At 42.7% G+C, this 15,185-nt stretch overlaps 2 protein-coding genes across 6 annotated transcripts in view; both read right to left on the bottom strand.

Annotated features, from left to right (window-relative positions):
• Positions 1-596: 596 nt before the first annotated feature.
• The window catches only part of tex2 (testis expressed 2), a 40,267-nt gene continuing 25,678 nt past the window's right edge, over positions 597-15,185 (bottom strand). For 4 of the 5 annotated variants that reach the window (XM_085155906.1, XM_085155904.1, XM_085155905.1 and 1 more), the window contains 5 exons: positions 6,456-6,576; positions 5,727-5,849; positions 5,231-5,440; positions 4,596-4,716; positions 597-2,457 (listed from right to left, as the gene is read on the bottom strand). In XM_085155906.1, the coding sequence (XP_085012032.1) occupies positions 2,311-2,457; positions 4,596-4,716; positions 5,231-5,440; positions 5,727-5,849; positions 6,456-6,576 (722 nt within the window). In that variant the 3' untranslated portion in view covers positions 597-2,310. Of the gene's footprint in view, positions 2,458-4,595; positions 4,717-5,230; positions 5,441-5,726; positions 5,850-5,879; positions 6,290-6,455; positions 6,577-15,185 lie in introns of those variants that run through there. The other variant, XM_085155908.1, reaches the window with a different exon arrangement.
• On the bottom strand, positions 12,934-14,484 carry LOC146520129 (uncharacterized). The gene has a single exon (XM_085155911.1). The coding sequence runs from the start codon at positions 14,131-14,133 to the stop codon at positions 12,934-12,936; it is 1,200 nt and encodes a 399-aa protein (XP_085012037.1). The 5' UTR covers positions 14,134-14,484.

The raw sequence follows: 15,185 nt of genomic DNA, 5'->3' as shown, positions 1-15,185 counted from the left end.
CAGATCAAACTGCTATCAGTTTCCAGGTCACGAGTGGGAACACAGAGACCAGTCCAGCCTTGCATTATCTAATTTTGTGGGTTGTAGCCTGTGGATTGTGCTTAGCTAACATGAGTGGCACCCTGTGTGGTCTTCTGCTGCAGTAGCCCATCTGCTTCAAGCTTTGTTTGGCGTGTAATTAGAGGGTGCTCTTCTGCATACTTTAGTCATAACAAGTGGTTATTTGAGTACTGTTGCCTTCCAATCAACTCAAAGCATTCTTCCCGCCCTCCTCTCACATCAGTAAAGCATTTTTCACTGAATAGTTTCTCTTTTGGAACATTCCCTGTTACCTTAATAGATGATTGTGCGGGAAAATCCCAGTAGATACCAGCCCATCTGGCATCAACAACCATGCCAAGTCAGTTAAAACACTTTTCTTCTCCATTCTGGTGTATCTCATCTTGATACGCCTCAACTCACTGAGTTGGCGCCTTGTGATTGAACAGGTGTACCTTATGAAGCGAAACAGCATATAAATGCACGTCTTCTGATGAGAATCTGGCTCCGGCTTCTCATTCCTCATCTCTTCTGTCAGAACATCAAATCCATACGTATTCTTTCCGAGCAAAAAGATTTTATTGATCCACAATGATCAGAAACGTAACATTCTGCGACATCACTGAACACAACAGCAATGTTTGATATTGTCATCACTTGTGCAAATAAACAACACCGAGACGTGAAAAACCAAAATGGGCATGTCTTAACAGACACAGTAATGGCACAAAGACTTTTTTTCCCCCTTTTCCTATTCTCAACTGATGCAAGAAACACGGCGGCTCACTATGGAGGAATGTTTAATTTACTTTAAAGGCACTTTCTGCCTCATACACTTGCCAACACACATGTCTGGACATATAAAGTAAAAGTCACCTGTAAAGCAGGGCGTCTTGGCAGATTACAAAGATCCTGTAGTTCTAGTGTATGTCATGTTTTTCTTTAATGTGTACAACAGTAGACAGCATTTAAAAAAAGGAAATCAATAAATAATTCAACAGAAACGGAGCATTCATTAGCTGGATGTCTGCTGAGAGCATTAAATAATATGGCTAATATCCAGTATGTTATTGATTTAAAATAAAACAGCAAGAGTGGATGTCCCCGCTCTTTAAACTACACATTTCTGAGTTTATGTGTTTCCATTTAAACTAAAAGTGTTTCAGTCTCCTGCTCATTAAAATCACTCCCTGCAGATTATTTTTCCTCCGTCTTCTGAATTTCTGTTTACCTCATACACAACCCTCTGGTTTCTTTCTTTAAACCACACTGAAAGATTGCTTTGGCAATAAAAAATAGAAAATTATTACTTTTTGTCGACTGAATATAACACGAAAAGAGCGCTTGAAACATGTTGCTTAGAAGCACGTTTTCAGTGAATGAGCTATTCCATTGCACAGCTAAAGAGCTGCATTCCTATGTATACATTCAATAGACCTAGGCAATGTTTTGCTGCTGCGTTTGCAGATGGACTTCAATTCACACGACTCCTCTGTAAGTCCTATGACACAGGTAAAAAGCATAATGACAGTCCTTTATTCTAAACAGGCCCGGTGTCTTTTATAGACACAGAGCCGTTGATTGGTTTGCATATAGGTGCCAGGCAGCCGGCACAGGCAGCAGTGTGAGTGGTTGATAAATGTGTCTCGACATCCCTGTGAAACATGTAATCACAGATGCTGGGGTTTTCGGCGTAATCGCCTGCGAATTTAAAGGAATATTCTGTCAGGTGTTTGCTCGCTCAGATATACACAATCTTCATTTAGTGGCCTCAGGAGTTCTCAAAGAGTTATAGTAACAATAAACCAGTCAATTAGAAACGTCACATAAAAGGTTTACACTGTACAACTATCACGTTTGGGGCAGCTGTACATCACAGGTATTATGGTTCCTCTGGTTGGATCGGATGGCTATTTGTCAATCCACCATGACACACACGCAAACACACACACATACACACTTTAACCATGTCCCCCAAAAAAGTAATTTCATCAGAGTGAATCATAATATTTGATGTCACACTAAAACTGTGTGAATGGTCGGCAGTCTGTGAGTCACTGTTCTCTTCTGTTTGCTTTTAGTAGCCAGATATGAGTAGATTTCAGATCGTTTTGAAGCACAGACTTCATGGACCGGTGCGACAGCAGGACTGGAGTACTGGTAAAAATACCAGGGAGCCGACCGAGCCCACTGCTGGAGCTGTGATCTCTGAGACGGGGCGGGGACATGGCGATAAAAAGCTTGTCACTGAACACCTCGAGCAGCGTGCCTTCACATGTCAGAGACATCAGATTCAGGTTCTGGATCCTTCAAGGCATCATTTGTCACAGTAAACAAGTTGGCATTTGAACGCGTATCCATGGCAGAGTGCATTATGGGTAGCCACACATCATCCATGTTTGGCATCACAAATATTTTCTGTGAAATGATGAAAAAAAAAAAAAAACAAGGATTAGCAATAAATATGGTGGAGGACAGTGAAGCATGTTTACTCGAAAACCACTGTGAGAGACTATTAGAGGAACAGAACCTATAAATTCTAGTTTTGTCATCAAAAACATACAAAATGAAAACAAAAATAAAGTTTCAAACTATCTCTTTTAACAAGAAAGCAACAAAGCAACCCTGTATTGTTATGTCTGAAACCCAGTAAAGCCTGAGTCCAGCGTTTGTTGAAAGCCAGATGTAAACACTTGCTCACAAATGACAACAGTGTGCACCGCAGCGCTATATTTTACTAGAAGCATTGTGGAGGGGGCCAAAACGTAATTACAGCCCCTGAGGAGGAGGCGGAGATAAATGTTGATGTGTGGTAAACCTGACAGGGACTATTTGCTGCGGTAGTTTGCAGAGGTGCTCTTTGTCCTTGGTGAGTAAACTTTGAGCTTCTCAGCCATGCCAATGGTAGACTTTCAAACATCAGTTGATAAATACCACAGGATATGACATCATGCACTACATGCACCCATGTTTACAAAAAAATTTAGGGTGCTGTGTTAAACGTAAAAACAGATTTCAGTGATTTGGAGGTTATTTTTAACTATATTCAATTGAAAATAGCTCAATGTATTAACAACATATTGGATTTAAACCTATTGGTTAAAACTTTCTGTGTCGATCTGCATGTTCCTCCCATGCACACATGGGTGGTAATTCTAAATAGGCCAAAGGTATTTTACATAAAGATTTAAACATTGGTTTAAGGCTTGGCCAACTCCAGGCTGGTGTCCTGCAAGTTTTAGATCTCACCCTGGGTCTACACACTTGAATCAAATGATTCGTTCATTAGCAGGCCTCTGGAGAACCTCAAGACATGCTGAGGAGGTCATTTATCCATTCAAATCAGCTGTGATGGATCAAGGACACATCTAAAACCTGCAGGAAACCGGGCCTCGAGGCCTGGGTTTGGACACCACTGCTTTAAGGTGTATTCGGATGTGCTAAATACATAAAATGTCCATTCTTCAGTTCCCAAAGAGAGTGTCAAATTCAAACTGAACACTCACCAGCCACTTCATTATACCTAGCTAGTACTGGGTTGGACCCGGTTTTTACCTTCAGAGTTAACTTAATTCATGGCACAGAATCAATAAGGTGCTGGAAACATTCCTCAGAGACTTTGGTCCATATTGACATCACAGCATCACACAGTTGCTTCAGATTTATCAGCTGCACATGAATGATGAGAATCTCCCATTCCAACATTTCCAAAAGGTTCCCTATTAAACTGAGATCTGGTGACTCTGGAGGCCATTTGAACATGGTCGCTGTGTGTTCAAGAACACAGTTTTAAAATGATTTGAGCTTTGTGGCATGGTGCGTTAACATGGTGGAAACAGCAATCAGAAGATGGGTCCACTGTGGTAACAAAGGGGTGGATGTGGTCAGCAACTAGAACCAGAACTAGCCCAAAGCCCACCAACCTGAATCATTAATACAACACAAGACAGATCCATGTCAAATTCTGATTCTAATGATCATTGCAACAGATATCAAGAATCGTCAGACCAGGTAACATTTTCCAATCTTCTGTTGTCAAATTTTTCAAATTGTAGCCTCAGTTTGCTGTTCTTATCTGACCACACTGGCACCCAGGGTGGTCTTCTGCTGCTGTAGTCCATCTGTATGTAGAGATGCCTTTCTGCATATCTCGGGTGTAATGAGTGCTTATTTGAGGTACTCTTGCCCTTAAAACAGTCTAGCCATTCTCTTCTGACCTTTTACATAAGCAAGGCATTTTCATCCACACAACTGCTGCTCACTGAATATTTTTCTTTCTTTCCTGACCATTCTCTGTAAACCACAGAGACGGCTGTGTGGGGAAATCCCAGTAGATCAGCAGTTTCTGAAATATTCAGACCAGCCTGTCTGGCATCAACTACTATACCACATTCAAAGTCACTTACGTCACCTTTCTTCCCCATTCTGATGCTCAGTTTGAACTTCATCAAGTTGTCTTAACCATGCCTACATGTCTTAATGTATTTGCTTGTTGCCATGTGATTGGCTGATTAGATATCTGCAATAATGAACAGTTCAGTTCTCCCAGTGTATACCTGGAACTCCTGATCCAGTTTCTTCTCAATCCACTCTGTTACATGCCCCAGCGTCACCTCCCTTTCACCGAGTTTGGGCCGTGCTTTGAGCTCCAGGTGAGGCGGACTCCGAAAACCATACCTGACAGCCAAAAGGAGAAGTTTGTGATAATCGTGTTGAATTTTCAGACCAGCTTCATGAAACAGATGTCGACTGATGGGTTTTTCCTTAAATGACGGCTTCATTTCAATTAAAAAAAATACATATTAGCAGTATTTAAGGAGGAAAAAGGTAAAAACATGGAGGAAAACATGCAAAACATATATAGCTTGCAACAGAAACAGATTTTTCTATATGTTGTTTTAATTATATTTTTCTTAGCACCTATTTAGTGGCACAAATAAAGAAGTTCGTATTAATTAAGCCAAACATAAATCAGTGTGTATTTAAGGTTTCAATGTTCCACATCTTTAATGGAAAACACACCTTTGTGCCCTCATTTCTTAGATGTGATTAAACATTTTTATTCTCTCATCACTTGCTTGAGTTGTTTTTTTTGCCCAGCAGAGGGTGCAGTGCTATAATCTCAAGCCATTCACATAGATTGTGACACACCAACTCCATCCTGCAATTTTCCATATCCTCCTAAACATACCATATCCTGTCTGTGGGGGGAGGTGGGATGTTGACAGCCAGAGTCCCGCGGCACTCTTGCACCTCTACGGTGAGCAACAAGGGCGTGTTGGATACTTCCTCCATCTTCTTCTTGATGAACTCCGTCTCTGTGGCTTTCTGGAAGTACTTCGACTTGGCTATCTTGTCCACAAAGCGCATGATCTTGCTGGGTCTGTGGCCTCCCACATAACTACGCGAGTCGATGATGGAAACAGAGGAGGAGGGGAGACAAGGAGTGAGTCAGGTTCATAATTAATTCATAACGGCATCTCTTGCTACTCAGCACCCACTATCGAGGGGCTATGTGTGCAAGTGACCGGGTGCTACATTAAATCATCAGCGAGCTTTCAAATATGTATGTCTGAGTGGGTGGCTGGTTGGATAGAAAAAGGAAAAATGTTCTGTTTCAGAACCTCAGTACGAATGTTATTCTGCTCATTTTCAATTCATGTTGTTAGAAAGAGACATTTGCTCACCCCTCTGCTCCAGGCAGAACAGGTTTGTCACTGAGGAGTTCTGGAGGATCCTCCTCGTCCGATGAACCGGCACTAGATGATTCCTCGTCACTGTCTGCCAGGCAGTATGTCCGTGGCCTTGACCTGTCACGCACACATAAACAAGCACTCATGTCGCAAAGTCAGGCCCCAGTGGCTTTGCAAAGAGCCCTTATCAATCTCTATTAATTCCCATTAAATGTATCCCAGGAACTACTTCTCCACCGATCTCACTCAAAAAAAGATCCAATAACCAGAATGGATAACAAAATGTATTGTTTCAGGGACAGCGACTGTAGGCATCCAATTCCCAAACTCGCCAGTTTACTGGACAAATCCATAGCGGTAAGCATCCACAGGAAGGATTAGTATATAACGAGAGGGAGGGAAGAGGCAACATGACAAAAGGGGAGGAACTGTGAAAAACACATGTGACAACTAATATGGCTCTAAAAATGCAAATGCACCCAATTACCATCCGACTCAGAGCTGGTTTTCTTTAGCAGAAAATCGAATCCTTCACACATTTTATTTTGGCACTGTCACTGAGAATGAGACAATAAGAAAAAAAACAAACACTGAGGAATCAGGACAAGCTGTGGAGGATGACTCTAAAATCTGGAAGCCTTCTTAAACAAAATAAAATCAGACCGAGCTTCACTTAGCTTCATTATTCTGCTTAAAAGAAGAAATGCACTTTTAAAGCCTCACCAATCTTTCCCATGTTCTCCAAGGCCCTCGCCCTCCTTTCCCAAACGGGCCAAGTTCATCTTGGTCTCCAGCGTCATGAGGAAAGAGCCCGTGTAGGAGACCTCCAGATCAAACCACAAACCTGAGAAAAAAAACATAAAGACTTATGATGTTTTTTATACCAAACCCATGCCTGCTGACATCCTCGTCAATAGCATAAAGAAAATCAATAACAACCTAATGATTTGTGTGTAATTGTTGCAAGGTTAACTTAAGTGCTCATCTACCTAAAAAAAAAAAAAAAAGGTCACCTATCAGGAAGCAGTTCTTTATTAAGCTACTTCCTGTTTACACGTCCCACTCCTCAGCGGGCGGCAGGAGAATTATTCAGATTACGATCCCCCTGCTGTTTGCACAGTGAACATCTGCAGCCGGTAACTGACGTTTATTATCCCCTCTGTCTGTCCCCCTCCCTTCTCTTCACTTTCCCTCTCCCTGTAAATGCTCATTGATTCGTACAGTCTGTGTGACAGCAGTGCCAGAGAGAAGCTACATGACAGCAGCAAGGCACATCATGGAAGACAGTGTCTCATTGTCTAGCACGAGACAAACAGCAGGAAGAGACCGTCTGGATTTTCTCATTAAATTTGAAGGAGCCAACACATCTCTACCACAGACAGATGTAGAACCGGGAAACATATCACAGCAATCCTGCATTAGATATTCCTTTAAATCGCTCTCATTGTCATAGATATAGTGTGGTGAATTTGCCTCCACATTAATAATTTCCATTTGTGCAGCATGTGCATGACCAAGCAACTGCAAAAGTGACGCTTCAGCCCGACTCTCCTCTCAGTTAATTATGAAATGTTTGCATGCTAAGATGGTTAAAACGGTTCTGTGCATACACTAACGTCAATAATGTTATACCCACTTTGTAGCACCCTCAAGGATTGACGTACGCACGATGTAGTATAGAACAGGGTTTATTCTGGTCTTGGCAACCCGTGAGAACTGCTCACGGACAAAACAATAAAACAAAAACATCACATCAAAATGCGCTCTTGTACGTAGTGTCAATCAATCAAAAATACTTAATTACAGAAAATAAAACATTTAAAATACACAAACCTCGTGAGCTGACATCCAGGAGGTGCTAAATAGTCCTTTATGGCCTTATTGCCTTATCTTCCATCTTCTTTGTCAATTATTTGCACTCTTTAAACAACATTTTCTCCATGTGTGGAGCTAACTGTGAGCTGCCGCATGCAGACACCGTGTGCGCTAGCAAAAGACAAGTGGCTGGGTGGAGACCCAAACAGCAAAGCTGTACTCTACATAGTTCACCACCAGAGGGCGCAAAGGAACAAAATCCAGACATACAGCTTAACAAATATCAAACGCAACAAACATCAAATGCAACAAACATCAAATGCAACAAACATCAAATGCAAAACATCAAATGCAAAAGACCGTTACACTCCCACCAATCACTTGTGATTAAAAAGAATAAAGTATTGCCTATGAGCTAATGAACGGCTTTTGAATGAACTATCATGAATTATCCTTTAAGCAGAGTGCGGTGGAGAATCTTCTTCCGCTTCCATCAGAATGACTGTCTTTTGAATGGGTCTTTCCAGGTGCACAGGTTTGGAGGTACGTTTTCCTGCTCTATCCAGGGTTGGATCACTCAGCAGCAATTTCACCTTCCTCACTTTTCCATCCTTTCCAGGATACACTTCAATGATCCTTGCCAACTTCCACTGGTTGCGTGGAGTTATCTCATCCTTCAGGAGGACAACATCATTGATCTTAGCATTTCTGTGCTCTTTGGTCCACTTCTGTCTGCCTTGAAGATTTAACAAATACTCCTTTTTCCACCTTGTCCAGAAAGTGTTGGCAAGTAGTTGAACACGACGCCACCTCTTACGGAGATAAAGATCTTCTTTCACAAACCTTCCTGGAGGTGGAGAGATGATTGTGGACTTCATGGTTAGTATGTGATTCGGTGTTAAAGGTTCTGGGTTTGATGGATCACATAGTTGGTCAGTAGTCAATGGTCTGCTATTAACCACTGCCATGACTTCATACAGGAATGTCCTCAGAGAGGAGCTGTCGAGTTGTTTGGCTGATTGTTCCAGAATGGACATGAGAACACTCCTTATGGTGCGAATTTGTCTTTCCCAGACACCACCCATATGACTAGATGCTGGGGTGTTCATGAGAAACTCACAGTCCAGTTTCCCTAGCTTGGCTTGATCCATTTCCTTAAATGCTACAATAAACTCATTTCTAGTGCCGACAAAATTCGTGCCTTGATCGCATCTTATCTGGCGAACTGTACCTCTGATGGCCATGAATGCACGTAAGGAGTTGATGAGGGAATCTGTAGAGAGATCGTCAAGCATTTCAAGATGCACTGCTCTGGAGCACATGCAAGTGATTAGCAAGCCATAACGCTTTAGCTCCTTGCGGCCTTCTTTGACATAAAAAGGACCAAAGCAGTCCATCCCACAGTAGGTGAATGGCGGTGTGGTCTCCATCCGATCCTCTGGGAGGTCTGCCATCTTCTGCTGCTCTGTGCGCCTTCTGAACCTTCTGCATTTTACACATTTATAGATGTAAGATGACACAATCTTGCTGCATCCAAGAATCCAGAATCCGTTAGCTCGAAGTTCATTCATGGTGATCCCTCGTCCTTGATGGTATGTCTTCTCGTGATAATGTTTGACCAGTAATGCCGACACGTGACTGTCTCTTGGCAGGATCGCAGGATGCTTGACATTGGGGTGCAAAGCTGCATGTGTTAAGCGTCCGCCTACCCGAAGAATGCCTTGGTCATCAAGAAATGGACATAACTTGTGTAACTTGTTAACCTTGTCTTTCATCCGCATCACATCATGGTGTTGCAAGGTTTTTATTTGCTGAGCAAAGGCTGTTTCTTGAACCATCTTTATGATTGTTAACTCTGCTTCCTTTCTCTCTTGTAGGCTACTGATGTCGTGTGATCTACTCTTGTGATCCTTTGTTTCTTTCACATAGCGCTTGAGTCTAGCAACTGCCTTGATCATCCTCGACCAGTCGGAAAATTTGTGTAAGCGATCTAACAGGGACCCTTGTTCCTCCACTTGTATCTTGTGGACTTGAACCTTCTTAACCTCCGGGTCACTGGCTGATAACTCTCCCACCTTAATTTCCCCACTGGGTATGACCTTCTGCCAAAGGAGGTCTGGGCCTTTGAACCAGTTTGATGCTACAAGTTGTTCTGCTGTGAGGCCTCTTGAGGTGTGGTCCGCCGGATTATCTTCGGAAGTTACATACCTCCATTGGGTTGAATCTGTGCTTTGTTTGATGCGTTCCACTCGGTTTGCAACAAACACATGGAATCTTCTGGCTTCATTGCTGAGGTATCCAAGTACCACCTTCGAGTCAGTCCAATACCTTTCTTCTGAAATTTCCATTTCCAATTCCTTTTTCAGCATGTCACCAGTGCGCACAGCAACAACGGCCGCTGACAACTCAAGCCGAGGTATAGTTGTGACTTTGGTTGGTGGGACTCTTGATCTTCCCATCACCAATGAGCAGTGAACTTCACCAGTTGTGCTTACTGCTCTGAGGTAAGTGCACATTCCATATCCGGACGCACTTGCATCAGAAAAATGATGAAGTTCGTAGTGCTGTGCCTTGAAGTTAGAAGGAATGTAGCATCTGTGAACCTTTACGTCTGCAAGGTTTCCCAGGTCACGCAACCAATACTCCCACTGAGGTCGAAGTCTGTCAGGTAAGTTATCATCCCAGCTGAGTTTATCTCGACACATTTGTTGCAAGATCTGCTTTCCCAGCAGAATGAAAGATGACACAAACCCAAGTGGATCGAACACAGAGGCGACTGTGGCCAATACTCCTCTTCTGGTGAGTGGTTTTTCCTTAACAACTACTCTGAACTGAAATTGATCTGATGCCACACACCATTGTACGCCAAGTGCTCTTTCCATATGTACTTCACCGAGTGCCATATCTAGCTGTTTGGGAGCTGCAGCGCATTCTTCTTTCGGAAGCGAAGCTAGAACTTTGGTGCTGTTTGAGATGAACTTGTGCAACCGAAGTTTGCCCATGCTGCAGAGTTTGCGTGCTTCATTAACCAGCTGTATTGCCTGATCTTCAGTGTCAACACTTGCTAGTCCGTCATCAACATAGAAGTTGGTTTTGATGAACTTGACGGTTTCTTCATTAAAACTTCCTTCCCCTTCAGCTGCAAGATGCTTGAGGCCATAGTTGGCGCAACCTGGAGAAGATGCTGCTCCAAATAGGTGTACCTTCATCCTGTAGATAGTGAATGGAGTTTCAAGGTCACCGTTCTCCCACCACAAGAACCGTAGGTAATCTTGGTCACAAGCATGCACATGGAATTGGTGGAACATGCGTTCGATGTCACACATGAAAGCCACTGGGCCTCTTCGGAAGCGACACAAGACTCCGAGCAAGGTGTTTGTTAGCTCTGGACCAGTGAGGAGATGGTCATTTAAGGAAGCGCCTTGGAACTTGGCAGAGGCATCAAAGACGACACGAATCTTTCCGGGTTTTTGTGGATGATACACACCATGGTGTGGGATGTACCAAACTGGTGTCTTGTCAATGTCTTGCTCTGGGACCTTTTCAGCATCTCCATGGGCTAGGATCTCATCCATGAATTTCTTATAGTCCATGTAGTACTGCTTGTTACTCTTGAGCCTTTTTTCTAAACATTTGAGGCGATGAATAGCACATGCCTTGTTGTTCGGCAGGTTCGGCCTTTCACTCTTAAATGGGAGTGGCATTTCAAAATGACCATCCTCCTTGTGCCTAATGCCGGCCTTCATCTTTGTTAAAAATTTGAGATCTTCTTGAGAGACCTTCGTGTCTTCTGGTGCTTTCTCAACAAAGTCAGACTCCAACATCTTTAGGACCTCTGTGGGAGAGATCATTTCCTTTATTTGAGTTCTGTAGACATAGTGAACCTTGTTGGTGAGGTTTGAAGAGGGATGAATGTCAGGCACCACTTCCTTCACAATGACTTGGTGACTTATTCCGAAGGCGTCTCCATAATCGAGACATGGATTGCCATAACCCACAATACTCCATCCCAAATCAGTTCTTTGTGCAAACGGCTGATTTTCCTTTCCAGACACAACCTCACGAGGAACAAGTGCTTGGGGGCAGTTGTACCCAATCAGCAGACCAACATCACAGCTTTGTAGTGGAGCGATCTCATTTGCAATGCATTCAAGATGAGGCCATGCCTTAGCTGTTGCAGGCGATGGAATGTGATCTCGGTTTGCGGGAATAAAGTCTCTGGCATATGTTACTGGTAGGGAAATGGTCTTATTTGAGTAGAACGCTCTGACTTGTAAACCTGAAAGCTTGCGACAGGACACAACTGTGTTTCTTGAAGACATGGTAGTGAGCTTTAGCTGAGTCGATTCACCTTTGATATGCAGAGCTTGTGCTGTTTCTTCAAGAATAAAGGTCGTATCGCTCTGTGTATCAAGGAGCGCGTACACAAGAATTTCATGCTCTGGCTCACCTTTGGTTGACACCCATACTGGAATAATGGAAGATGTGTGAGTGTCGTCAACATTCTGCGTGACTCTGTTAGAAGTTGCTTCACTTGTTAATGGTGTGACACTGTTGTCTTGTGAGATGTTTGAGTTCGTTTGTCTTGTCCTGTTACTGTTCTTGTGTGGATTTCTCCTTGTTCTGTCTTCCTTCATGCGATTGTCATGAAGACATGTTGGATGTCTTTTATTACATGTGTCACAGGTTTCTCTCCTTTCACAATCCTTGGAGCGATGACCAGAGTTCAGACAGCCAAAACATAACTTCTTGTCTTGAACAAACTTTAGTCTCTCAACAATGCTCTCATTTATGAACCTTCTACACTTAAGTAGGCTGTGACCCGACCTTTCACAGTACACACAACTAGCACTAACAGTCCTTTCATTTGAGTTAGTTGCTAGCACCTTTACTCCATTGCCTCTGTTCCTTGTTGTTTTTGCCCCTTCAGTTTCACTTGGCTTCAGAGCAAAGAGAGATGTTATGGGATTACAGGCAATTTTGGCTTCCCGTGAGATGAAATCTACAAATTGGCTGAAGCTTGGAAAGGTGTGAGTCTCTTCTTGCACTTCTGTAACCTTTCTGTTCCACCTTGAAGTAAGCCAATCTGGAAGTTTTGCGAGCATTTTTTGGTTTTCATTGCAGTCATTGAGCACTTCAAGCCCCTTCATTTGCGACATGGCTGTCTTACAGCAGCAAAGGAAGTCAGCAAATGCTTGAAGTTCCATACTGCCTTTAGAGCTTATCTTAGGCCATGCGTCAAGTTTGTCTCTGAAGGCCTTTGCTACGAGGAAGGGATTGCCATACCTCTCTTCGAGAACTGTCCATGCTGCATAGTATGCAGACTCTGTGCCAAGCGGGAAGTAGCCTTCTATTGCCTTCCTTGCAGGTCCACTTACATATTTCCTCAGATAATAAGTCTTCTCTTCAGTTGGTATATTTTTCCTGTCAGAGTCTGAAAGGAAATTTTCCAATCATTATATCTGATAGGGTCGCCACTGAATATGGTTGGCTCTGGTACCGGAAGACGACTTGCATTAAGAGACACTGCAAATGCTTTGACCAGATCTTCTGTGTTCACCTCTCGGTGTGGTGTCACATTTTGTGGCGAGGAACACCGTTTCATATGCTGGTCATTGTTTTCAGACTTGACTTCATTTTTCTTATCAGATCTGTGGTGAAGTAGGTTGTATATTTCTTCATCTGAACATTCACTTTGTTCATACACCCGCTGTCGAGCCTTTGCTGCATTCAGCTTTTTTACAGTCTCAAGTCGCTCTACTTCTCTGCGCTTAGCTTCTAGAGCCTTTTGTCTTTGTGCTATTTCTGCTTCTTGCCTTTCAATTTCCTTCATATGGATTTCTTGTTCAAGCAGAACTTGGAGAGCAGCCTCATTTGCTGCAACTTCAGCAGCTGCATCTTGTCTTTTAGCCGAGAGCCGGCTGGAGTGTCTAGAGGAAACTCTCGAATGAGAAGAGAGCTTAGTGTGGTGTGACTTAACACTCATCCTGTCTGAGGCTTCTAACTTAGGCATAGACTCAGTCTCCTTCCATTTTTCATCCCTTTGACTTTTCACATCTGAGGCTACGGATTTAGATGAAGACTCAGTGTCCTTCCAAAGTTCTTCATCTCTTTGAACCTCCGCACTACTTGGGCTTGGACACTTTCTTACAGATTCGATAATTGTCTTTGTTATGGCTTCACACGTATCCATCCTTCGTCTTGTGTCACTATCTGGAGATTCAATACGTCTCAAGTCATCATAGGCAGCATTCACATCCTTAGAAGCACTCAAAACCTTGGAAACATGTTCTTGTAGCAGATCCTTTGAGCATTGACCATCTATAGCTCCTTTGGCATCCTTAATGACAACCTTCCACTTCTCATAGCGCACACTGAAACGATGTGCAGCCTTCTTTACGTGCTCACCGTACAGTTCTTTGCCCTTTTCCGTCAACGTACGGACTCGTTGGCTCTGTCGTGCTCTTTGTGAGGTAGTAGAAACATCATCAGCTGTGCCTTCAACTGCTTGTAGTTGCTCATCTGCAGAAAGTTGTTCCACATCACCCTTTTCACTGACTTCTGGATTAGCCTCAAACTCTGCCATTGTTGGAGGGGTTTGGGTTGTTTTTTGTGTATCTTACTTAGCCTTAATGTAAAGGTGCAGCAGCTTAAATTTGATTTGGTAGTTGAGGAGCAATTGAATATTAATCTAAGTTTACTGTTACAACTTTAAAGCACAGTAATTACTGTTACTCCTTAAACATCACTTAACGTATATACTTAAGTCACATTACAAATCTTGTTCAAGCCAGTAATACTGTTTCTTACAGCAACTGCTTAAGCCCACCATATGCACAATGCACAGGTTACTCATCACAACATTAAGTTAACACTGTATGAATATCAGTCACTTAAACAGCAGAAATGTAAACAATGAGAAAGAAAGAAAAAAGAAATATTCCAGTCCTTTGTTCATCACATCAAAATGCGCTCTTGTACGTAGTGTCAATCAATCAAAAATACTTAATTACAGAAAATAAAACATTTAAAATACACAAACCTCGTGAGCTGACATCCAGGAGGTGCTAAATAGTCCTTTATGGCCTTATTGCCTTATCTTCCATCTTCTTTGTCAATTATTTGCACTCTTTAAACAACATTTTCTCCATGTGTGGAGCTAACTGTGAGCTGCCGCATGCAGACACCGTGTGCGCTAGCAAAAGACAAGTGGCTGGGTGGAGACCCAAACAGCAAAGCTGTACTCTACATAGTTCACCACCAGAGGGCGCAAAGGAACAAAATCCAGACATACAGCTTAACAAATATCAAACGCAACAAACATCAAATGCAACAAACATCAAATGCAACAAACATCAAATGCAAAACATCAAATGCAAAAGACCGTTACACACTTGTTTCTTATAAGCCTCTAGCTCATTTTCACATCTTTGCACAACTGACAAACATCAAAGTTTGTGTGTATTGTGCGATTATCGAAGCACAGTGTAAACATTGTCAATCAAGCCATGTCTCCCCATAAATAAGGCATTGAGAAGCTGCCTGTCCCTCAATTTTACCATCATCACACAAGAGAAGAAATCACAAGCGTGTTTAGTTCATGCAGGATGAAAGTGCATATTTCATCATCGGCTAATG

Source organism: Neolamprologus multifasciatus, chromosome 4 (genome assembly GCF_963576455.1).
Source record: "Neolamprologus multifasciatus chromosome 4, fNeoMul1.2, whole genome shotgun sequence".
Taxonomy (NCBI): Eukaryota; Metazoa; Chordata; class Actinopteri; order Cichliformes; family Cichlidae; genus Neolamprologus; species Neolamprologus multifasciatus.
This window is presented reverse-complemented; position numbering and strand designations above follow the sequence as displayed.

Bases quoted from the DNA above. Each gene is read 5' to 3' on its own strand.
- LOC146520129 (XM_085155911.1), bottom strand. From the start codon at position 14,133: ATGGCAGAGTTTGAGGCTAATCCAGAAGTCAGTGAAAAGGGTGATGTG.